This window comes from Pleurodeles waltl, chromosome 12, assembly GCF_031143425.1.
Source record: "Pleurodeles waltl isolate 20211129_DDA chromosome 12, aPleWal1.hap1.20221129, whole genome shotgun sequence".
Lineage (NCBI taxonomy): Eukaryota > Metazoa > Chordata > Amphibia > Caudata > Salamandridae > Pleurodeles > Pleurodeles waltl.
The window spans coordinates 78,450,008-78,476,088 of record NC_090451.1 but is presented as its reverse complement, the minus strand read 5'-3'; the positions used below and the strand labels follow the sequence as shown (position 1 = coordinate 78,476,088).

The window sequence follows — 26,081 nt, the reverse complement described above, 5'->3', positions numbered from 1 at the left end:
CCATTGACTTGAAACCGTCAATCACGTCTTGGTTCAGCTCATTGGTGTGTTTATATCTCACCTAATATTATTGGCTGTTTGGGTGTATACTTACACCTCCACTCGAAAGCCTGCTTTGAACGCATGAAGACCTACATTACAATTACAGCCTGCCTGCTCCTGGTGATCTTTTCTGTATGTCTCGCTCTGACATTTTATTCCCCTTGCACTGTTATCCCTGTCTCTAACTGCACCATACAGTTTTCTTCCATCTTGACATATGCTTCCATCCCCTGCTTTTAATATCAACTTATTTTTTAGGTCTGGCTTTGCAGTGCAGATATTCTGCGATTTATGGTTGCGACTTATTTACAATCTACATAGATGGTCGCCGAGTTTGCCGCTCCCTTCTCGCTATTGCATGCCTAGTTTATTATTCTGACATCTAAGAAGTGCTTCCATTGGGTTTCATGAGTGACTATTTTACAATTGTAAGAAAAGTGAATTATCAGGGTATGGCTCATTAACTTCTTTATTTCCTATATTTATTCCCGAGAGAAAGTAATCTACTTTGCATTTTTTTCTAGTTTGCAAAGCCAGTGGAGCTTACTTTAATGTGCACAAAAGGATTTGTGCACGTACCGCAAGCAAACAGCGTTTGAGCATGCCTGGGATTCCACATGTTAGTATATTAAAGTCAGAACTGTCGCTTGACCAATGCATTTTTATCATAGTCAGTCACTTACTCTCACCCATAACCACTCCTTGTCTTTTCAACACCTAGATCCCCTTTCACGTCCAGATATCAGTTCTCGCAGTTTTCCTACTGCCAGTTCTTGGCCTTGCTATATTGCTACTGCCCTCTGTCTATCCCTCATCATCTCTTCGTTGCCCACCTTTCTTTCAGGCACCACGCCTCTTCATCACTCCCTCCTCTCGCCCAGAGTCAACTTGGCAGTGGCATAACTTGGCATCACCATTTGTATCCTTGTACTTTCTCTAGCAGCCTCGGGCTCTGCTCGTTCCCTCCATTCCTGTTTGTCTGACATAATTACTCTCTGCAGAGCCTGAGAAACTCCCATGTTCTGCATTTGCATAAGTAGAAGCAGGCCTGCCGGTGTCACCCCTACAGTTAGGAGAAGAAGCCATTGTTCTTCTTCCGTACAAAAACCATGCGATACTTCGTGACCATGGAAACCAGTCATTTCATATAAAGTGACTGAAGAAGAATACTGTCTGGTCCATAGTCTGTCCCTTTCCCTACCTGTGGCAGCCCTTAAGAGATCATATTTAGTTTCTCTAACTTTGCCAAGTCTGTCCCATATCAGACTGCTTACGTAGTCGTAGTACTTTGTGTTGGTCCACTTGATTTGTTAAAAGGAACTCTAAGGATTCGTCATCCTGTGGTGGGTTATTTGAGGTAGTCTTTTCAGCAGCAACAACTTGAGTATTGTCAAAGCAATTGATCAGATGAATAAGCGAATTATTTACAGTCAAACAAGAATTTCCCCTAATTTTTGGTGGGGCATTCTGGTGTCACCTGCTGCTTTAATATTTCAGAAGCCTTTTGGCAGACCCAGCAATCTACGTACTGGACTATTTCCTTTCGGAACCTGGATAATATGCTTTAATGGGCCCGGCAGGGAGGCAGCCACAATGGCGGCAACCTCCCCGTCAGGATTTTAGTGGACGGGCTTTTGCGTCTGCTGAAATCGTAATAACCCCCATAGCCATTGAGAGTGCTTCTAGCCGGGCATCCAATTTTACAGGGAAGAAGTCCTTGCTTGTTTTAACCCTTTGAGACTATCCTGAACTGTAGGTTTACAATTTTTTTTTATTATTAAGGGTTGACTCAAAATTAAAGAGACTGTAACGTTTTATGTTAAATCGAAGAGGCTCTGCAAAATTACGAGTAACTGCCACCACACATGCCACTAGTCACAAAAATCATGTATCCATGTATGTTTTTTTATTAACTTTTGTATAGGAGTGTGAAGCTGAATGCAGTCATTTCAATTAATTAACAAATAATAAAATTTGATTTGATTCAAGTGGCCGAGGATATATGTCCTAATTTAATGCAAAGTCACTGCTAACTTGAGTTTCTCAAAAGCCTTTATCCGTACATGGTGGCTGTGTGCCCAGACTGTTCTCTTCTGAGGACTGACGCACGAGACAAGGCATTGTTGCATCAGGACTCTGCTCTTCCTGTTCTTTGAAGATGTTTGCATGGTTTCTGTGAATGCTGTCACCGAGGTAGTAAGCAGACTGTCCGGAAAAGATGGCTGGGTGGAGCCTTGAAGCCCCTTTCATTTGGTGGTTAACAGTGGTGGTTTGGCGCCAGTTAGCTGCTATGAATCACTGTCTCATTGTTGCGCTGAAACCATATTTTGTTGTTGTTATCTTAACACATGGCATCAGAAGCGTTTTGAGAGATGGTCAAAGTGGACAACTGGCCTGGGCCTCCACCTGTAAGGGGCCTCCGGAGAAGGTGATCGTTCCCATCCTTACCCTTATCTATTTAGCAATCACAACCTCTCTGTAGTCCTCTTGAGGAGCTTTGTGGCCCGGGCTATTCTTGTATAATCCAAATACTGAATTTTTAAACATTTACTTTAATATTTGTGGACAATGTGTGGTCTTCAGTTAGGACAAAATAGCTAACACAATTTTAAATCAAAATGGTTCTGAAAAGGCGTTCCCAAAATATGTTGTGCTTGTGGCACCAAAAATTCTCAAGGTGACTCTGATCAGACGGAAAGGTTTAATGGGTGCATAAAACAAAAATCCAAGATCTGAATTCTCATTTAAACATTATATATGTTATATAATTATGTATACATATTAACTTGACTCGGGATGTTTATCCTATATTGTGACTTGAGGCCTTTAAATGTATCTATTTCAGCTTTTGGGACAGGAGACCCACATTCTTGTTTACTGAGACAACAAGGCTTCAAAAGGATTATCAGACTAATCTCGAGCTAATATCACCTGATATGGCGTGTCTTGCAGGGAGGAGTCCGGGGCGTGTTTTACTGGCTTGCATTATGGCCTGTGCCATGCTTATGTGCACAACTGCTCACATTACAAAACCTTTCAGAATGACCAATTCGAAAAGATTTGAAAGTCTAGTACCAGTAGTAGGTGGTTCACCACTAGTGCTGCATCACTGTTTAGACTGGCAACCTCAGGATTCCCAGGAACTAGCTCTCTACAAATTAATACGCAAAGCTGGGTTCCAAGGAATTAGGTCTTAAATTAATGTACAGCAGGGGGCACTGCATGGGTGGGGGTGAAGAAGGGACTAGAAGGTCCTGGTCACTCACCGCCCAGCTCCCTCTAGGTAAACAAAAGGGATGAGTGTATTGGTTATTTAGAGCACCAGCTAGTGTTAGAATTAGCTGTTCTCTGAAGTAGCTGTTTGTGCGAGTGGTCCTTTTTATGTACAAGCGCAAAGCGCTCCGTCCCATGCTGTAATCTCTCTTTGGTCTTCTAACCACGCCCATGTCACATCAGTCTGTTTCATTGGTTCGTGGGCTTGCCTTTTAAAATCCTTTTGCTTTCATTTGTGAAAGGCATGCATACGTCTTGCCTATTCCGGTGTTTAGCCCACCTACATAGCACCGGTAAACTACTGAAACCATTCGAGGTTCGATGTTTTCAGCATGGTTTCTGGACTACTTTATCTTTTTATTTAACACGCCCCACGTTTGCGCTGGGGTTTACATAGCACAATCACGCTCGGTTTTTCCATTTTCAATTTCAGCGCGATCGCGCTGTGTTTTTTTTTTGTAATTTGTGTGGCAAGAAAAGTCTGGTTAGGAGCAAATGCGCGACCCGTTGCATTGCAAATGCTTGTTAGATCTGGCTTTAGCCAAGGTTTTGATTTTTACTAAAATTATATGTGTAATATAATTAAAGGAGCTTTCACTCAGCCCTCTACATCCACTTGGGTTGTTATTGAGTCTTCCAAATTCTGTACTGTTCAGCTTGGGCATTGGATCAGCTACTTCAGCCATTGACATTCACTGTGAATTGCAATATTCTGCTTTTTCATAGGGTGCACCATCATACAAAAAGTCGTTCAGTGCCAGGGTTTACCATTACAATGTGTGCGTTTGGTGACCGAAAATATTTTTTGCTTTTGACTATTGCTGTGTTTTATTTATTTATTAATTTCTTAGATTGACGAGGGCCTGGCAGCTACCTCAGTATTAACGCTTTGCAAAAACATTGACAAAGCCAAACAGCTGGCAGCCAGTGGCAGACCTGTTGCTCTTGCTGGTGCTTGCTAGCAGTTTTGTGAGCCCAGAGGGGCCTATAGATAGATTTCATGGCTCCATTTGAACTGTACCTCTAGATCATGAGTTGTATTCAATCCAAAACGTTAATTTGACATCTATTGCGGGGCTTGGAACTCTCAAACAATTGCAGGAGACATTGTGACCCAAATGACTTGGTTCTGATCCTTGGTGGAAACTATGGGCCTTGTGTACAGTATTGCAAAAAGGATACTCTGTCGAAGCGTAGCAAATAACCCGTCCGTATATTACAGGTGCCTTCGGCTGTAATGCATTGAAGGGTTCCAACAAATAGTGGAGGTCTCGGCTGTAGTGCAGCCTACTTAGTCTCTGGGGAGTCTGCATCTACACCTCTTAATCTGCCCTTTGTTTCGCGCTGTCCACTCTTCATTGCTTCCTCTTTGATTATTCATAGACTATTGCCTGTTTGGTACCCGAATATGGCTTCTGAATTCATAACCCCGATTGACTATTTAATCCACAACAAAATGTTGAAAATGAGAGTTCTGTAGTGACCTAAACCAATGTTATTGGTTATATGTTCAAGTGAGACCCTGTCTTCTTTCTTGTAGTGTTTCCATGTTTTCATTAACACTCGTCTTGCAGGTGTTTTTATGTCTTATGTTTTTCTTCTTTGAAACTAGATCCTCTGCTTTGTAGCTACTACTTCCCCTTTTCACTTCCCTGACAGCCTTTTTTTAATCGACCCTCAATGTGTTTACTCCTATGTTTCCTCATTCTTGTACAGTTCCTTTTGTCCCCGTCTCTGCCTTGTGCACAGTACCCCTTTCTAAGACTTGTTCGTTCTCTTCCGAATCCCCCCAGGCTCTCTATTTTAGCACCCAACTCTTTGCTTTTTCAGAGTTACATTATTTTGACCAGGCCATTCATGTCAAACTGAAGGCCCTAGTGATCTCTGCTCCACTACTTTGTTATCCTGAGTATTCAGGCTTCATGGCACTAACTCGCCTACAGAAGAAAATAAAACAGAACATCAATATCCCAACGAAAAACGCACTACAGAGTTTTTCTTTTTTTATTTATTTTTTTATTTCCCAAAATGCGCATCTTCGTCCTTCCTGCAGTTCCTTTTTACCTTTCATTTACTACTCGTAGTAGTGGATGGGCTAGACCTGGCTCAGCAGTGACATTCCTTTAAGTAGAACATTAGGACAGTAGCATACTTTAGGGCCACTGATATAACCACCCAACCCTTCTGTCATGCTTGGTGTTTGATGTGAGTGTCTGAGTGGATCTGAAAGTGGGTGTCTGATTCAATGAGTGGGTCTGAGTGGGTGTATGAGTGTCTGAGTGGGTCTGTGAGTGGGCGCCTGAGCCTCTGAGTGCATCTATGAGTGATTGAATTAGTATATAGATGAGTCTGTGGTTTTTCTTTCAAACTTTTCCATAATCGTGAATATTTTGCAAATAATTCATAAAAATTCGTGAAAATGAATGAATTTTCCAGAATATCGCGTGCTGTGATGCAGAATTATATTAAACCTATACTTTGCCCCTAAAACACACTTATATCATACCCCTGGGGTCAGGGTACCTCCCCCCTGACCTTCTCTGCCACTTTCAATTAGAATTTTCACCCCTGGGGACCGTGGTTTGTGAAATAAAATGGAGGTTGCAGCTTTTTAGTCAGGTTGCGGTCAGCCAATTGCAGCGCTTCTTTTTGCACACATATTCATGAAAATGTGCAAATTATTTTGGCCAGAGACATACAAATGTATTTGCCCTTACATATCTCCCAACTACCGAACAGATTTACACCAAATAACAAAAAGCACAATCTGCGTACCGGCAGCTAGTTTTTTGCCAAATTTTTTGGTGTAAATCCGTCCAGTGGTTTGGGCTGTAGACATTTTGACAAGTCCAATGGGAATTAACATGGGAAACACAACATTTCTTTAGCCCCCTTTTCCTCGGCCCCCGGTTTACGGCATTCCCCAAAACTTCCCGTGCACAACAGGAATCACCAGGCCATTGGGGAAAATTTTGTGAAGATTCGTCAAACAGTGCCAAAGATATAGGCAAGTCAAAAAACGCTTTTTCTATGGAAACATGGTTCTACTAGAAATACCTACTGCCGACCGCTTTTAATGCTTAAAATGTATGTATATTTCTATTTTTTCAAAACATGTTTTATTTTTATTTCCATACAAACAAAAAGTATGGTACATATAAACATTTACTCAGAACACGTCCTGACTGTTGCTAGTAACTTGTAGGCTCGCTGGCTGTGATCACTGATGTAACAAAGTAGCATAACCGGTTCAGAAGTCACTATCAAATCTGAGTCATACTCTCCGCTAGCAAATTTTTTACAAGATCCCCTTCCCTTTCCCAGGTCTCACGTTGTGCATAGCGCTAATAACCACAATATTTTAATATACATCAGCATCACAGTGGGGGTCTTAAGTATTTCTTTGACCAGGATGCCAATGGACTATGTGATAATCTTGCAGCAGTATACCCCGGATATTGTTCATTCCCTGACTGTTAGTATCTTGCAGCTCAACGCCTCCAGTTGATTAGCTTGGGTGTGTGGCCTACTACCTATGACGTGTGCTACCCAGTAGCATATCACCCTCTGCCAGCAACTGCTCCCATGCCCGTGCAGATTTCAGGCCTTCTCTGCCTTTTTTGGCCTCCTTAAAGAAACTGTCACTATAGTACTCTGTCTAAATGATAAGCACCCTCTTCCACCTTTCCACCAGTGGGCCCACTGGTAATTTCCATTTAAGCGTTATTCGTTGTTTGACCAGGATAAGAGCCAGATTGATGAACCTTGAAGTGAATTCCTTCTTGGCAGGGCGTGGGTATAGTCCTAACAGACACTTTACGGATCAAAGTATATCTCCTATAGTGTCATTAAGGAAAGCAATAACTTCTGCCCAGAATTCAGTGCCCAAACTATGTGGAACATCTCCACCTCATAGTACCACACTGCACTGGGCCATGTAGCCCGAAAATGTACTAAGAATGTGTTTATCCTACCAGGCGTGATATATGGCTAAAGTAGGAATTGCCTAATTTGAACTGCACCCAGCACTTTTATTCAATTCCCCTCTACAATGAGTACCCCGTATCTTCTGCCCATTTGTCTTTAAGTGTATTCAAGAGAGTACTGATGTCTGCTGTCAAAGTTCGATAGAGTCCTGAGATGGCCTTGTACTTGCGCAAGGTGGAGCATATAATATGGAATCCCAGATGTGTCTTAGATTCTACAACCCTCCCCTCTCCCAGTGCTTCTTAAGTGCTGCTACTACAGCTACTTCCAGTAAAAACTGCCCCGTTGATATCTGCTCTCAAAGTTCGATAAAGTCCCAAGATGGCCTTGTACTTGAACTTTAATATAACAATATGACATGAAGGAGACAGCGCGTGCACAGTCATAGGTGAGGAAAAAAAAGTTATGCTCCAGCTGAGGGACAAACACAAGAAACAACAAGCTGGGACAGCCAACACCATTAAATTAGAAGCCAGCTAAGTAGAGTAACAATAAATCTAACCAATATTAGACAACTGGAAGATTGCAAACCCTTTTTAAGTTATTGGTAAGCCCTCAATAAGTCATTTGCAACAAGAAAGATTGCACGGTCTGATAGGCTTGACCTAAAAACCACTGTGACTCACAAAACAACTTACTATCTTTGAATCTGTGCATAGTCTCACATATTATAATGTTACAAATAAATTTATTAGTCCAAGGTGAACTTCTGCTGATTAACAGCTGATTAAACAGAATTCAAATGCTGAAATCACTACACAAACACTATATTTGAAGGGAATGTACCACACTATTTTGTGGATTAAATCTCACCTAAAATGGGTTGAGCAATGGGAAACGCAACCCAGCTATACTCGACTGTACCGACTTGGTACCCATCACAGCTACCTGCTTGAACCATGAAGCAGATTATTTCAGATTCATCGCGGCTCTGGGTCCATGTGCATGGATATTATGGGATTATGCGGTCTCATAGTTTTCTGCATAGTTACCGATTTTCCACGCTTCTCCATGATTCACAGTATACCACAAAATTTGCTTATTTCAACAAACAGATAAACATTTTGTTTCGAGCTCAAAGCAATAAAAAAATTCAAAAAGTGACATGTGGAACGAGGCTGTCGAATCTTTTGCAGTGGGAACTGGTCATTTTTCAATTGCTTATTCCGTGAAACCTGTAATGAGTTGCATCCTTTACCTATATGGTCTTGATGTGTATTAAAATGACAAAAGAGCGACTCAGTATTACAGAATCTGCTGCTTTATGGCACGTAACTTCAACATACACTAAAAGAGTGCTCAATTTATGCCCAAAATGTTTTTGCTACACCTATCCCAATCCTCACTATGGATTAGAAGCTAAGAAAAATAGGCCTCCTGACTGCCCCTTGTAAAGCTGGCAGAGGTCCATGGGGCGAAGCAATAGTTCGAGGGGCGAGGGGGTTCGGAGGAACAGGAATGGAGGAGGTAGGTAGAGATGGGCAAGCCAACACATTAACAGGGAGAGCCGATCCAAAGAACTGGATCAAACCATAGAGCCTGTGCTTAAGCCGAGCCCTGAAAATGTTTGCTTTGTAACAAACATCGCACATAATATGATAAACTCTCTTCAAAATTTAACATTTGTTTAGCATTTGGAAGTATTTATTAAAAGGAATCGTTTTTAAACATGAATCAGTTACATTACACAAGGCTACATTCATTGTTGGGGAGATGAAGTGCTTTGCCGCAATCGGAGGATGATGAGCAGGCGCCGAGAATCGAACCTGACTTTCCAGTTTCGAAGTCGACATCTCTAACCTCAAGGTCACAGCCTGGGTAGAGGGAGCAACGGAGGCAGGCAGAGGCCACAGGAAAGTTCGCCTGAGAATGGGCTCGGGGTTCAACCAGCACCTCGAGCTGAGCCGGAGCCAGGATACGGTGTCTAGCCCACAACTAGAGATACAAAACGAAAAGAAAAAGGCTCGCATGTCCACTAACGTTAGTGCTGATTTTGTGAGGGGTCAGCATCAGCGTCAAACCTGTGCTCAACAAAGGGAAGCCGTAGGTGTGCACAGAAGCTGGCACCTTTTCTGTCCTGACTGCCTGCGTGCGCAGCTATAAATACCAGGCGCTCGCACGCCACCGGGTAGAGGGCTGCTCCCTCCTGTCTGCGGAGGCCGGGGCCGGCGGGTGGAAGATTACAGGGGCGCGGCGGACAAGGAGCCCCGGGCCCGCCTTCAGCCCCCGCCAGGACTGCGCGAGGGTAGCCGGGTGCGCCGAGCGCGCGCCTCGTGCCGTGAGGCCACCACTGGAACAGCAGCCACCGCGCGCGCTTTTAAGGGGCGTGGGTTTGCCCTGAATGTCTCAACGGTTGGCTGGAGGTGGGCGAGCCCGCGCAGCCCAGAGTCAAAGCACGAGCCATTGGAGGAGGCGACTTTCTCAAATGTCATCCCTTCCAAGCACTGAAACTGTTCAAAAGAAAAGCTATCTTTCAGCCTTTGTATTTCAGTTCGGTACACGAGGTGTAGATAAAAACGCTGCACTGAGTGACATTTATTCTGTAGCGGGTACGAGTGTTGTCTTTTTAGGTACTTCATTAGGGGCGGGAAGGGTCAGCGATTTGCAGACGTGGCAACCTTTTAGAAGAGGGAAGTGGGAGATTTTTTAAAAAAATAATCGGGAGAAAGTATTTCTCCCATTGACTTCTGTTATAGCCTTGCAAGTCTGCTACTGCAGGAGCCCTTCAGAAATGCAGATATGCGTTTTTTTCCTAATTTGTCAAGAGCATAGAGAAAGCGCTGTGGCAGGCAAAGAGAATGGACACAAATGTTATGCACTGGCCTGAAGGAGTATTATCCCCGTCACACACGACAAGTCCCCATCGTCTGAAACCCGCAGAAGAATCTAAAACACACCTGGGATTCCGTATTATATGTTCCACCTTGAACAATTACAAGGCCATCTTGTAACTCTGTCGCACTTTGAGAGCAGACACCAGTACTCTTGAATACCCTTAAAGACGAATGGGCAGAAGGTACAGCAGAAGATATGGGATACTCGTACTCATTGTAGAGGTAGATTGAGTAAAAGTGCTGGATGCAGTTCAGATTAATCAATTTCTGCTTAATCCTCTTGGCGTATCTCGCCCCTGCTAAAATAAATAAACTCTTCCCGAATGTCTGGGCTACATGCCCCAGGTGTGGTAGTATGGGATGGATATGTTCCACTTGGTTTGGCACTGAATACTGGGCAGAATTTTTAGCCTTTCTTTATAACACCATTGATCAAATTCCTCTACAACGTGTCTGTTGAATCTATACCCACGTCCGGCTAAGAAGAAACTCACACAAAGGTTCATGTGGAGTTACAGAATTGTGCTGTCATTCTTGTTTGCTTCTTATGTGCTAGCTGTGTAGACTTTCCCTCCTCTTCTTGTATTTGCCCTGCTCCTGAAGCATAGATGCATTACTATGTCCTTCAAATGTTTGTGCTATGTTTTAGTTTATGCACTCTATGAGAGTACGTGGGTTTTCCAGCTGTCTCCCTCTTGGTTTCTCTCCCCTGCTTTTGTAGAGATGTGGGTTAAAACACTGTAACTCTCACCTGATAGGCTACCCACTTTCATGTGTAGTCTAACTAGACACTATTAATTCTCAACACAAATGCGGACCAGGTATTCCTAATGGCACTGCAAACAGGAAATTCCGTTTCCTTCAGTCGCCACTGTTGGTACACATATGAATGTTATTTGTCACAAACGTTTAGGTTGACACCTGTAACTTTTCACTGGTTGCTGTAGGTGCCATGGTTATTTCCCTCTAAAACCACTGTTGGTAATCTGTTGTTGGAAAATTGAGGAAAATCAAAATGAATGTTATTTGTCACAAACGTTTAGGTTGACACCTGTAACTTTTCACTGGTTGCTGTAGGTGCCATGGTTATTTCCCTCTAAGACCACTGTTGGTAATCTGTTGTTGGAAAATTGAGGAAAATCAAAATGACTAGCACGATAACGTGTTCTCCAACACACATCCCTAACTCACCTTTAGTTGCCAGCTGTCTTCATTGCAGGATGTAAATATTAAGACAGTATTTTTGTCATGGTTTTTTATTGGCAAGTTTCTCTCATGCACTGCAGATTGTGATATTAGAGAGCGCGGCTAAAATCCACATTTCATTTGGCATAATTTATTTGTTAACCAAAAACTGTGGACTTGATTCACTAAGGTAACTTACACTTTTAGATATGTTTGAGCTTTTGAGTAAGTTTACTTCTTTTTAGTATTCAGAGTGCAAATTACTACTAAAAAAACAAAAAACATAGTTGTAATTTAAGCACTATACATTGCCAACTGCTCGTACTGTAAGAACCTCCCCTAAGAGTAATGGAGGCAGGGACTTAAAATAAAACCACATAGGAAATAATGTTAAATTAAATGTTTATATAGATACACACGGACACAAATTAATTTTTTATTACAAAGTATTTAAATAACCTATTACATATTTTACATTTAAAAATAATGAAATAATGTAACAATACATGTTATTTCTTTACATTACTTTTTAATGCTCATTAAAGAATATATTTTAGGTGAGTTTTTTTCATTTAATTTATTTCCATTTATGTTATATTAAAAAAATATTTAATAGTGCATTTTTTATTTTGTTCTACATTTAAAGTAAATATTTTAAAAATAATTTATTAAATTAAGATTTAATAAAACACATTTTTAATATTTATTTTCAAGTAAAATAAGTTTTGTTTTTATTTTTCCCTATACTTCACCATGCGGGGATCTCCGTCCTGACTATGGAGACTCCATATTGTTAAATGTTTTTAACATTAATTAATATTTGAACTATTTTAAAATAATTTAGTTTAACATTATTTCCTCCAGGTTTTATTTTAAGTCCAAGCCTCTCTTATTTTCTATGGGTGGGTGTTTCAGTACCAGTGATTAGCCATGTGTAGTGCTGGACGTAGTAAAGTTTTTTTTGTATTACCTTACACTCCGAGTGTGTGTATAGCACCTAGCAAACTTACTCAAAAGTATAGGCCAGATTGTGACTCAGGCCTGAGTTTCCAATGGAGAAACTTCAGCCAGCACCACCATCAGAAACACTGTTGGAGGACCAGCTTCCACTGGACCACCAACTACATGGCGTTGGGAGGCTCATAATATTTGGAGTGTACTGTATTTTTGTTTGAGTTTCCAGGCAGAGGAACAAAAAAAACAATCAACATGTGCCCCTATGGCTGGGAGCAAACAGGAACTTTATTTTATTGTTTTTCTAAAACAACAAACCTTTTGGGATGTTGTATTTTGAAAAACAAAAAAGGTCACCCAGTTCACCTTGACAGGGCAGGCATTTTGTAGTTTTTCCAAAAGTGCTTTTGCCGTCTCAGCTGAACTATTTTGTAGTGGTAACCCTTAAATTTGGAACTCGGGATGTGGCTATTGCAGTCCTAGTCTGTTCCTCTATGTGAATCAGTAGATTGGTAATAAATACTGTTAACAGCTGCGTAAGAATTTTAAACAATAACTATGCTTGTATTTTCTTTTTCCTTGAATTACAAATGTGGCAGTATTGTTATCTAAACTATTGGAATGAAAGCAAATACATTTTTTTTTTTTACATTTCCTTAAGTTTTTCTTTTTTCTTTGTGCAGGAGAAAGGCCTTTCCCATGCACATGGCCTGAATGCACCAAGAAGTTTGCCCGATCTGATGAGCTTGCCCGCCATCACCGTACCCACACAGGGGAGAAGAAGTTTGGCTGCCCGCTCTGTGAGAAGCGCTTCATGCGCAGTGACCACCTGATGAAGCATGCCCGCCGACACCCCACTTTTCACCCGGCCATGCTGAAGCGGCAGGGCTGCCGGAGTGCCTCACCCAGCAGCTCTCTCACGTCTGGCCCTTGCAGCTTGGCTGGGAGCCCCATTACCAGCCCTGCACCGAGCCCTGCCAAGTTCCAGTAGAAAAGTAAGAGAGCCATAGGGGACTTCTGAGTGCTTCCCTTCCCCGCTCCCTGATGAAGCTTCACCACCTGAGAAGACTAAGAAACAATAGAGACCCGAAGGGTGTGAGCTCTCCTGCCAGCTTTACAATAGGATATTCTCTGGACGATTTTAGAAAATGAAGATGTTATTAGTGCTTTATTTTTGTGATTTATGTTTTTTAAGAGACTTTGGTTAAAGGGATGGGTTGGTCTCTCAGGGTAGAGGTGAAAGGGATCCGCAGAGTGCCTGCCTTGACGTGGTGTTTTTGTTTAGCAGGTGAGCCTGAGGGCCTTCTTCACTCCTTATGTTACCGCTGAGCCTGGCAGAGTATACGACGGTTCACAAAACAGCACTGGTACCATGGGCTGCCAGTTTGGTAGCGCAGTGGCATTTTAAAAAAAAAATCCTTCATCCTGGAGACTCCTATTTGCTTCTGAAGAAGATGTCTTTCCTCCTTGCTGGTGTCTATTTAATGCAGTGTGAAATGAATCCTTGGTTGTTTTCTCTAATTTATTCCTTAAGACTGTCCAGTACCTTTAGATACAGCCTTATATACTTCAGTCCAGGGTTCCTGCCTCTCAATGACACCTATTTTTTACAGATGTTGGCTGTATGGTATGACCCAGCTAATGGACTCTTCTCTTGTGTTTCTCACATTGAGAATCTGCTGTAATGTTGCCGTTGTGCAGCTGCAGTCCCCATCAAGGGGTGACTGCGCCACTGTTGGGAGCTTCCCACGTATGCTCCTCAGGCACCCCACAATTCCATTTCTCATGTAGTGTTCAGGTTGCATTCCGTTATTTACTTTGTAAAATAGGCTTCTTATACATGCGTGCATGCCTGACTCCTCCACTCGTGTGTAAACTCTACATTTTGTAAAATACAGGGTTTCCTTTTGTTCTGATAAAATATTTAAACTGTGTAGCAACATTCAACGGTCCCTTGCCTTGCAGAAAGGGAACCATGAGAAGGTTGGGTTGGCAAACAGTGCAAGAGCTTAGTGTTTGCTGTGTGAACTCGTGATGTTGGAGTCTAAGAACAGTAATAACCATGTTGGATTGCTTTAAATCTTCCTTCTCTTCCTCTGAGTTTCATGACAGTTGTAAGAGTGTTTTTCAACGAGCAGGCTAGACTCGCTCCTGAAGGTTCAGGTTCCACCTGCAGAGAGAAAGTCTTTGAACGAAGCTTCCGGTTACTGTTGCAGTTGTACATGCTTTTCGTACCCATTTTCCGAAGAGACTTGGGGTGGAACAAGGAGTCTTGCTCCTGTGGTGGAAACTGAATGGCTCAAATTACGCATGAGTAAATATGATGTCTCAGTATAGTATGTTTGATAAAAAATTGGCAGCAGTGTAGGACGAATGGGAAGAATGACATATTCTTTCATGTTCCTTACAGACTTATACTGTTTCTAACTTACTTTTGCATTCAAGCTGCTTTTAAATAGATACGATGAAGTGGGTGTTTAAAGCACCCATCATCCACTTATAGTGATGCTTCTGGCCTTAATGCATGTTCTAAATGGGACATTGTCTCAAGGAGGCAGCATAATGGCTGGCAGTGAGTCCTTTAAACATATATATTTATTTGGTAAAACTATGCACATTTCTTTGAAAATCAAGTTATTTCAGGGAGTAGTAGTACAGGTTTCGCTGCAAATTGATACTTTAGAACTTTTAGGGAGGTTCACCCACACACTGTTTACGAAATAAAAATGTACTTTACCGATTAATAGGTTTACATCTTGTAGCAGTCAGTCAGAATATTTCTCCAATGTTTTCAATAATTAGGTAAATGCCTCGGTTTAAAGGAAAATGACCCTGGAAATCGTGAACGTGCCACTTGCAAAGGACTCAAAGCTACTTCATACATTTCAAAACACTGGATCCTATGTAAAATGTAAATATGTTTCAGAGTTCAACAGAGATTTGCAGGATCGTTGAGCTGGCTTGGTAGCATGTTCACTAGCTAAAAAAAAGTGAGAGGCTTTGTATGTCAACTGCAATCATTCCTGGCCCAAGATCTACTGCATACACTTTTGTTAGGTCCATTTCAAAATCTGTTAAATTTCTCTCTGCAAGTATACAGCCTAAACGTTTTTACAAACATTTAGATGATAATCAGTTCTCACATCTGTGTTTAGTCATGTGGTTTAGGTTTTAAAAAATATCAATTTCCAGCCTTGTGTAGTTTCCTTCAGTGTCGCTTTTACACTCGACCTCTCATGATGGGGAGGCAGGTGACAATCAAGGCCTCTCACAACAAAAAGAGTGAATGTAACAGAAATGTAGGTCCTTTGAGGGTCCAGGCTGTGGGCCTCTCTTCCACCACTGTTATCTACAGGATGATCTGCCCAGCTGCAGTTTCAGTATGATGTGGTTCTGGTCATGGGTAGCATTGAAGAGCACGGTTTTGCCAAAAAGCCAAGGCAAAAAGCCAAGGTACTGATAGTGAAAAGTGGACTCGGCAGCAAATATTTTAGGATAACATTGTTAATGATGCTCTAAGCAGCATCGTGGATTTCTCTGTGCTTGGACGCAAGACCGCTGTAGAGCTTCTTGATTGTCTCGTCCAGTTTTGAAATGAATATTTCAGTCACAGGAAGTTTTTCCATTCTGTGCATAAAGACTTTATTCGGTTCTCCCCCATTGGAGGTCCACCTTTTGCATCAGATCAGGAACGGGTTAGTGGAGTATTGCGGTGAATGGTCTGGGTCCCAGAGCGGACTGGAGACTCGTCCTCTTCAGCCACTAGAACAGTCAGCCACTGCTGGTTTGCTTCTCCGACTTCTGAGGCTTAAGATAGTCTCACGGATAAATTAGTATGGCACAGGTGTCACCAAAAGTCTGTACGAAAAGGACTGTAGCATGTTTTTCAGGACGCAGAGAGATATATGTTACATCTGGTTTTAAGTGAGAGGAGGAATGGTGCTGCTTAAAAAATGCTCCCTTGTATCACTGAAATTGAGAGAGCAGCTGAAAAGATAGCTTGTGGCTTTCTAAGCAACAGATATCTGTTCAGGGCCTGTACAACACCACACTAATGTCCATACAAACTATACACAACATTGCATTGTTGAGTGGTAAAACATTTCCTAAACATTTCTTCATATTTATCATTAGATGTCCACATTTGTATCTGCATCCCCTACCCACATGGGTTCTGTTTCAGTGGGTGGGAAACTGAACTAGACAAGCAAATGTCTCTTCTTAGGAGCCGTAAGGCAGACTGTTCTATGTAGCTTCATTTCACTGCTAAACCAGCTGTCTCACCTCTTGGAGAAATTAGATATCTAATACTCCTCCACGATCCTTCAAAAGTGCTAGAGCTCCAAAGATAGGGGCACAGCCGAATTCACCTTTTCTTCATGCATGCATAGCCAGGCGTGTTCCAGCCGTGACAGTTGCCTTTGAAATCTTGCTTTCCTCCTGAACGCTGGACCAGCAGAAAGCAAGTGCTTAATCAGATCACAGTGCATAATTAAATGTCTCGGGTTTTGTTATTAGGTCTTAAAGAGGAAAATTAATCCACTGGCTGAATTGCAGTTCTACATATTATGTAGCTAAAAGAGGCATTAAGTTACATTTTAAGAGTTCATCTGCTTCTGTAGGCCTATTCAAAGGGCCTATTACTAGCATCCTGTCCATTGCATTCCATTCCTGCTGAGGATTCGCCCACACTAATTTGCCGCAGTAACCACCTTGCTGCACCATTGTGCTTTTTAAAAAAGTAGTGTGCCGTGGCCATTCTCATCATTTAGCTAAACCAATTGTGAAGGAACACTGTAGCACATTTAATTGGATACTATGCATTTCCTTTATTTATGGCATTGGCTTGGCATTGCCTTGCCCGACACCCTAAGTACTGGCCTAGAAAGGGACTGTGTGCTTGGCAGGGTCAGTTAAAGAATGAGGCTACGGATTGAGAAGGGTGGTTGATTAATATAAGAATCCTTTCCAAATTTGCTTGCAGCGAGTGCTCTGACTTTCATAGTCAACAGCGCAGCACTTGATAAGAAATGATGTTTGTGGTGAGAGAACCATAACGTTGCAATTCTGACATTCTGCTTCAGGTGGGGTAGGAGAGAAGTGATGGCTCTTGTCGGACGTGTTGGCCCTTGTCTTTGCTCCAAACACACACTCTCAAAGTTTGGGAGGGACGTTCTGTGCGAAAAATCTAAATGAGTGACATTTGTGAACTTTGTGTCCAAGACCACTACGACAGTTTCTCGCAGGAAAGAAATCACTGTAAATTACTTCGGTTTCAGTAGGACCAACATTTTCCTCGTCCCCAAACGATGCAGGAAATGGTAAGTGGGTGGCATGACATCCACCTCTGAAGGAGACTCTAGATGATAAATTCATGAGAGGTATTTTTTGCCAAAAACCACAGAAGTGCATTTGTTTGTGTTTATCGCTGCATTATTATTATTATTATATTTTATTGGTTCTGCTTTTATCCTAACCAGTAGGAACAGGGACCAAAAGATGTTTCCGTAAAGCATCTTGAAAAGTAAAACGGTGCGCAGCTGGTTCTGCGCATTGGAGTCTTTGACCATGAATTCCATCAACTCGCTCTCAAGCATGAGTTGCACTTTTGTCTGATTCCTTAGTTTTCCGAAATCATTCTCGACTGGAGCCTTCTTCGCAGTGTTCTTGAGGAGTGTTGTGTTGCAGCCTTAATTGACTTGTATGTTCTTGAGTCTTTCTTTCAGTTTCATTGCGTGGTCTATCTGTCCTGTGCCGCTTTTAAAAAAGTAGGTACATATTTCCTGTTAAACTACCATGTGTTTCCTCATTCCATTACCCCTGTGATATCCTGTCACTGCAGTTTACCTTTACAACTGTGCCCGGTATGCAGCAAAATTATTCTATAGCTGACTGAGACAAAGCACTTGAAAACGTCAATCTTTCTGGGCATGTACTTTTGTGCTGTAATTAAACTCTTGCGCATTGTGGGTCACATTCAGCAGAAGGCCATTAATGTAGATATAAACCACAACAATGGACATTTAATAAGTGCTTTAGTTGGGAAAGACCATCTCAAACACAAGGTCATTTCAGAAGCCAGTCATCGTCTGACTGGGTGCAGTTAATCTAGGGATAAAATAGCCTCTTCAGAGTTTTTAAATACACTGACACTAGAGGAGTCGTCCAAATCAGAGTCTGAATGGAACAGAGATGGGGCCTGCCCGGCTAAAGAGCTCGGTTATGCTTCTCAGAAATGACTTCCACCCCTATTGATGTACTACTATTCTTCTACTGGTTTAGTGGCGGGTTATTGATATCTGCTCCCTCTGGTGACTCTGCCCTTCCACTTCTATACATGTTGGTCTTATGAGTCTCAGGTTCTAGTTTAGTTTCTTCTCATAGCTCATTTTTTCAGAGTGTCAGAAAGCGGAAGGAACTTTTCTATTGAGCAGCCACCCTCCTCTTTGTGCTGTTTAGATTATTAAAGATTAGTGATGAAAAGAAGACTACACCCATCACGGATTAAGTTGTATAATCCTCAAATCATGATTTGTACAAAATCTGAGGCTTTTTAGTTACACGTCTGTGTACCTAATTTAGTGCTGTCTGATCTTGCGCATACATCTCAAATTGTCTGTTCTGTATTTCCAGCACTACTCTTTCATTCTCTCCGACTGCTAACTTCTGGTTGTAGGTGATTACTACGAAAATGTTGAGTAGTTGACTGGTCTTGTGACTTTCCACTAATCTGACAATTTGCAGAGATAGGGGATTAATGTTCTGACAAGGACTTCATCATTGACGTATGATTACGCTCACTGGTGTTTTGTGGTGTTGAATAGGGTGCTGGTGTCTGTATATAGGTAGTTTTTTTTAAATTATACATTTTAAACATGGTTGCCCTTATCCTTCCAGCCTGTTCATGACACATAGGCCCTTCCTTGTCCCAAGCTTTGTTTACACTTGCATTTTCAGTAGAGAGCCATATGATTTGTTATATAAACCCTTTTTGAATTATGTCCCTTTACTTTTTCATTCTTTCCCTATTGACTTACTCAGATTAGAACATTAGTACGACATATCTTAAATTCAGAAATTAATTTTGAAAATGTCTACTGTGCTCATGTGTAACCCCACTACCATCCTTGCTAGGACTGTCCAGACAAATATTGTACCTCTGGTGGAAGTTCAAAGCTCCTCATTCCATAGACCTGGTACAAGTCCTACTCCATATGAATTCTTAATATTTTTCTTTGGATAGAAGGATGGGTGAACTAAGACCAGTCTAATTCCTTTCAATAAGTACTTGTATTGGAAACGTACCTACACCCAGATCCCAACACACAAGGTCCTTCCGAAAACCCTCTGATTTGTTGAAATGTTCAGGAGTACCAGTATGAAGCCTGTCACTTTGGAATGAATGAGGCCCATAAGAGATTCATCAAAGGCTCGACCTGGAGTAGTGTTTGATGGCTGACCTGTTTCTCTATCAATCTTTAACCAGCCTTTATGTAGTGAGTGACACTATCTTCAAGGTTTGATTATGAGTCAAATACCCCAAATCAAGAGTGTGACTACGACTTCAGTTCATTAGGTATGGTCTTTCCTAACCAAAGGGTACAAGTCATCAAGAATAAAAGAGCCTGTTATCAGACATGGAACAGCACTTACAAAGGCTCCAAGGGTCCATGTCCTGTACTTTCATATATTTCTGAATGCAAGGCTTGGCCTCAGGGTTTCAGGTCTTTCTATTACATATTTAAACATCATGATCCTAAGCGAACAGCCTTTTGATCCTTGCAAGATGCCCGTTAGCTCTGTCGTGCAGGACTTTATCTTAGAATTTCCTACATTACTTAACAGAGTCCAGATTCAAAGGCATCCATCACTGTCCATTCTTCAAAGTTCACTGTCAGTGCATGTTCAGGAGTAAAGAAGTTACATATTGGTTTCCTGGAGGTCAACACTATACTGTGTTTCTGCTGCTGATCTTATTTTTCTCTGAGCGACAAGGGAAGATCGGTCCCTTCTGTACAGGGAAAAGGTGAAACGGGGAGAACATTTCCTTTGAGGCTGTCAACACAGTTGCACAAATGAAGAATACAAAAGAAATAGACTACATCATCTTCACACCAAATAAGAAGTCTTTGTTCATTTTTGTTATAAATCTGGTTGATGAGCCTGGGTCTATTTCTTGCTATTAAATCAAAATCCAGAAGTCTCCAAATAGCCTATGAGTTGAGGCTGCAGCTCTGCAAAACGGCCTATTTTGGTCAACCTCATAGCCAGTAAAAACTCCAAGCTTTCTCCATTTCTAAGCCTTATTTGGTCATGCTATTGACACATTTGTTGTTTTTCTGGAGGTTCTCTAGGACTTTTATCTAAATAGGTATAAAGAAGTCCTCTGTCTTCTTGTTGGTCATCATACTTTGAACTTCAGCTCTGAAAGTATGAAAGAAAGAACATGTTCTTCATTTCCCTTAGTGATGTGTGATGGAAGCCTTCAACAGATATGTAAGTCGTCTTGCACCTGTTGCTTAGTGTCTTGTACCATCTGTTGGTTTCTTATCCAGAGTGCACATTGACCGACAAAAAGCAATTTATGGGTGTCTAGAAGTGCTTGCAGGTTAATCTGATGTTCAAGTGGTTATGGATATGTGATGTGTGGGTGCAGACCACGACCTTTAAAGCTCAATTTAAAATTTTACATTAAAAGGAAGGATAGGAAGGCTAGTTTTGTAGCTACTTCTTGCTTCAGGTACTGGTACTCACCCAGCTCAATACAAGGAATATATAAGCATACGCCAACAAACGAGATTGTTTCTCAAAATGTCAACAGCCCTTACAAAATATTGATTCAGGTTTATAACTGTTTAAATTGGAGGTGCTGTCAGGTCAGTTTTGTTGTGCAGTTTAGCAAACGTTTTGGGCGAGCTTTTGCTGACAGAATTGTGATTGTGACTTGAAAGCATTGAATACCTTTGTTATCCTATAATATGGATTGGAGGAAAATAAAGAGTAAAAGTAGTTTTGTGTGATAATAGTAGATCAATAGGGTTGGCTCTGCTTTTTAAAAAGGATGTTGTGCTGCATGAAGGAAACTACCTAGCTGCAGCTGCGTTAGTGGCTTCCCTGCTGGAGCTGTGGTAGACATGCAGCCTTGTCCCATTCAACAGGATAGACTATATTGCTGCTTTAAAAAAGTGCAGCTGCATTAAAGGCTTCCGTGCTGCAGCTGCCTTGAAGAGGTTGTAAACCTGCATTAGAGGCTTCTCTGTTGCATCTGCATTAAATGTGTCTATGTACGCAGCCACATTCAACAGTGTAGGTTACATTGCTGCATGAAAAGGTGCAGCTGCATTAAATGGCTTCCATGCTGCAGCTGCCTTGAAGAGGTCGTAATCCTGCATTAGACGCTTCTCTGTTGCAGCTGCATTAAATGTGTCTATGGGCGCAGCCACATTTAACAGTGTAGGTTACATTGCTGCATGAAAAAGTGCAGCTGCATTAAAAGGACTTCCATGCTGCAGCTGCCTTGAAGAGGTCGTAATCCTGCATTAGATGCTTCTTTGTTGCAGCTGCATTAAACGTGTCTATGCACGCAGCCACAGTCAACAGTGTAGGTCACATTGCTGCATGAAAAGGTACAGATGCATTAAGGATTTCCATGCTGCAGCTGCCTTGAAGAGGTCGTACACCTGCACCCACGAGTGCTTGGACTTAAGTGCATTCAACAAGATAGGCTACATTCCGGTATGAAAAGGGTGCACCAACGTTAAAGGCTTCCTCCAAGAGGTGGCACACATGCAGTAGAGGTGGCTCTGTTGGAGCTGCATTACCCTGCACTTATCTGCATTAAATAGAGCAACTGCTGCATTAAACAGGCAACCCAGGTGCAGTAACTGCATAAAAAAACTTCCAGGCTGCATTAACTAGTTTGTGCAACTGTGGTTGCATTAAAGAGAGGGACCACACCTGCTCACAAAGCATCCTTTTTGTGGCTCCCAATTTTCTACAATTTCTGGGACCACATGTTAAATTAAGAAAAAACTTGAGATTGTTCAGTTTCATAAAGCAGAGTGATAAATATAAACAATAGTATACTCTTTAAAAAAAATTCCGTTTAGGACATTTTTAAACACCAATATTATAATTTGTTGAATCTTTTCCCTTAATCTAGGAGTATGTATTTTATCCGAGTATTTCACTCAGGTGAGTATTCTCAAGAGATAACTAGGCTAGTACACAGCTGCGAGAAATGTAGGCCTTTCTACCACTTGAGAGGTGAAAATGCACAGGCAAAACTCAAATCCAGCCTAAAAAAACTGTGGATTCAGGACAAGTTAAAGTGGCCTTCGGGTCACATGTCTCAAACCCCCAGCAGACATCCTCTCACAAAGTATCATTCCAGAACCCTCTGTTGGTTGTGCTGGGCTCGGGAAAGAAAGTTGTTTTTCTCTCTACACCGGATGGCCGCGTTAGGCCAATCTGATCTTCATTCCCGGGTATTCACATATAGTATCCAAATCCTGGCTACCTATTTTTCTCAGAGCAGTGGCCCTTGTACAACATAACATATTTCATTCTGTAATAGACAGAATGGAGGTGTTGGACTGGGGCTGTGGGAGAATGAAATTGAGTGTGTTTTTTAATCACTCTAAACATACAATCTTCCTCCACAGGAGTAAAATGTATTTTGTGAGCGACGTCCCTAAATGTTGTAGTTGGCTGCCCTAGTTTATATACATATACGAAAACTAGACAACAAATCAGTCTATTGATGGTCACTGAGAAGCCCTCGCTTGATCTCAACTGTGGCTCAAAAATCATTCTACACACGTGGCTTTAATAATCGCTCAGGAACGTACACACTTAGCTGCTCTCAGTTGATACTTGGTGAACCTAATTGAGAAGTGAGTTATTCAGTTGATTGTCATTATTATCACTTTCTGGAGTGTGTTCAGTGCACAGGCATATGCTGTAGCGGCAGCGGGCTGGTTTCCCAGTTCAGTTTGTTCTAGCACACAAGCACGCACTAGGCAAAGTCTGAATCCCGACACTGGCCTTTCCAGGGCATTCTGCTTCATTGCGAGCACAGAATGTCGGGCACGGATGCCCTACCTCTGCCTCCTAAGGGTTCAGGCCATGGCAGTGGTTTCATACCACAGAAAGGTGGTACATTTTCCAAGGGTCGGCGCTGAGCAGCTACCAGCACGACAGCTCGTATTAGAGACGTGTCCCAGTGTCTCTGGCTTGCTGAGGTTTGGTAAAGCTCCTTTAGGCGCAAGTGCTGCTCAACTCCCCCTACCAAAAAGGGGATATCTAAGCACTTGTATAAGCCTGTTGCTGTGGCAGTGTTTGTACAAGGAGGAGGTAGTGCCAGAAGGAAAGGAGAAAAAGTAGGAATGACCCCTCGCAGTTGCTCTCACTTAACCTGCGGAGCTGTGGTTAGGTGTGCCAGTCCTTACAGCGAGAAAAGGGTCATGTGGGCAGCCAAGGAGGAAACACAGCCCGAAACTGCTCTAAGCGCAGGCGAAAGTTGGGAGTTGGATACCCCATCAACGCTCCCAATTGTCACAATGCCAGAGAGACAAGTAGTGGACAATTCACAAATGCACTTTTTTGACGTTAGCTAATAGGAGATGGACAGATTGTGTTCCCAAAGCTGCAGGTTTCTTTCAATGTTTGTGGAAAGTCAATAACATTCAAAGCCTTCTAGTTAGTATTACTCATTGATCTTGTATAGCTCATACTCCTTGCTCAAGGGGGTGAAAGCAGGGTATATTCTAAGGACCTAACATTTTCAGTGCTACACACAAGGAGTTTTCAGCAAAAGCATTGTATTTATACGAGTCGCTTTCCAAAATATCCACTGTAAAAAGTTCAGGCAGTGCTCGACAGTCATATAGCCGTATTATCAACATGATCGAGTAACAGCAATTAATCATGTAAATAACTTTCCTGCCTCAGTCCATGAGAGTTAACCTGTTCCTATTTACAAAGACTTCCTTATGCCAATATTCGTGTGTTCACTTCTCTAAAGAGTCTCGGTCCACCTACACCTTAAGCAAATCTGAGTGAAGCACAGTAGTGTGGAAACTTGAAGACTTGAAGAGAGCAAATTCATCTATATGAATATTATTATTATGACGGATGCCTTGCCAGGCACATAGCAAGTGCCCTTTTTTCGGTTGCATTTATAACAATGTGACTGTGATTTTAATATGGTCACACTTAAATGGCATAGCCAACATCGCACTTCCACGCAAACCTGGTGCCTTTTCCATTTTCCACAGGGAAGATGTTCCAAGTTCACCTGGAAACATTTAATGAATTGTAAGTACAGACACAGTTTATTAACAAAAAATAATAATTGTTTAATGATGTACACTAAATATGTTTTTCAGTACGCTAAATAGTTTTTTCAGTATACACTACTACATACTTGGAGAACACTTGTAGTAGCCCCCTTTCTGTTTTCTGTGACATTCATCAACCCACCTTCCCTGCAGACAGCTTCCATTAACTTTCCTCTCGTGTGTGTGCATGTACATCTCCCAAATACTACCTGACAAATGCTCATAAAGAGAGCAACTTTTTGAAAATGTCTTTATGAGAACCTAGTTTTTGTAGCAATAATAAAATATTAGTGTACTGACGCATAAGGCCATTTTGATTTCGCTTGGTGGTGTTTTCCCCTGCGTACTCTTAGTATAGACATTTTTCTCACTTGTGCCGCGCCTTCTTTCACTTTCTGACTGATGGTATATTTAATGTTTCGGGTGACTGTTGACCAGTGACCTGTCTTGGTGTACATTTTTATTTTTAGTATCAGAGCCACTTTTCAGTGTGGTCAACAAACTGGATAAAAGCCATGCAACATATTGGACAATAATGTTTGAAAAGCACAGCAGAAAGAGCAATATAGGGTAAGAACGGTAGGTGTTGGAAGTGTAGCGGGGTAAAGATGCTAATAGATGATTGTGCTTCTCCATGATGTCTTGATTGACCTCTCTTGAATTCTACCATGACAAAGGCACTGTCATCTAGGAATGTCAACTCAGATAATTATTGCGCTGAGGGAAGGACTTGGAGCAGTGGAACATAAATATGGATGCCCTGGTTCTCCTTGGCATTGTTGTGCACAGAACTCAAGCTTAATCAAGGAACACTCTTACACAGACTCTTTTTGAAGGTTTGATAAAATTGCTTTTAGGTTTTATGCAATAGCCACTTTACAGATGAGTGAAAACCACAGGAATCTGCCTAGCGGTGGAGGTTCAGTAAGTGCCCCTCCTGGTACTGCTAATACCACTGCTGTTCACTTTGTGCGGGCATTGGTGTTTTCAGTGGTCTTTTCGCAAAACGAACTCTCATACGGGTCACTCAGCTTATTGACCCTGCCTTTGCCACTCTCCCCTTGATGCAGAAGGGAGCATGGTAGAGGGAGGGTCTGATACTGTCAGTAATGCTTTACAGAAGCAACAGCCATGAAACTGTTTCTCTTCACTTTATCATAATATATATATATTTAAGCAGTGGTTTTCACAAGTGTTTCACATCTCGATTTATAATTGTATGTTTGTGGTTTGAATTTTTGTTTTGTTGCTTTTTTTGAGGCGGGAAGGAAGCTGTGTTCCTGCAAAATTGACATCATGAATTTACTTGTAACCTCTCCCTTACCTTGTAAAATATATATTTTTAAACAGATTGCCACCTTGTCTTCTTTTGTGGAGGGGTAGGAGGAGGTTTTAGCATGCACTTCAAAACTTCTTCATGAAATAGAAAAGAACTGTTGACGATGCTCCCAGATTTTCTTCTATG

General features: G+C 41.8%; 1 protein-coding gene across 1 annotated transcript in view; it reads left to right on the top strand.

Moving 5' to 3' along the window:
- Positions 1–25,968, top strand: part of KLF16 (KLF transcription factor 16) — a 43,249-nt gene extending 17,281 nt beyond the window's left edge. The window contains exon 2 of the mRNA XM_069216917.1: positions 12,959–25,968. Coding sequence (XP_069073018.1) covers positions 12,959–13,266 — 308 coding nt within the window. The 3' untranslated portion in view covers positions 13,267–25,968. The remainder of the gene's footprint in view (positions 1–12,958) is intronic.
- Positions 25,969–26,081: the final 113 nt, after the last annotated feature.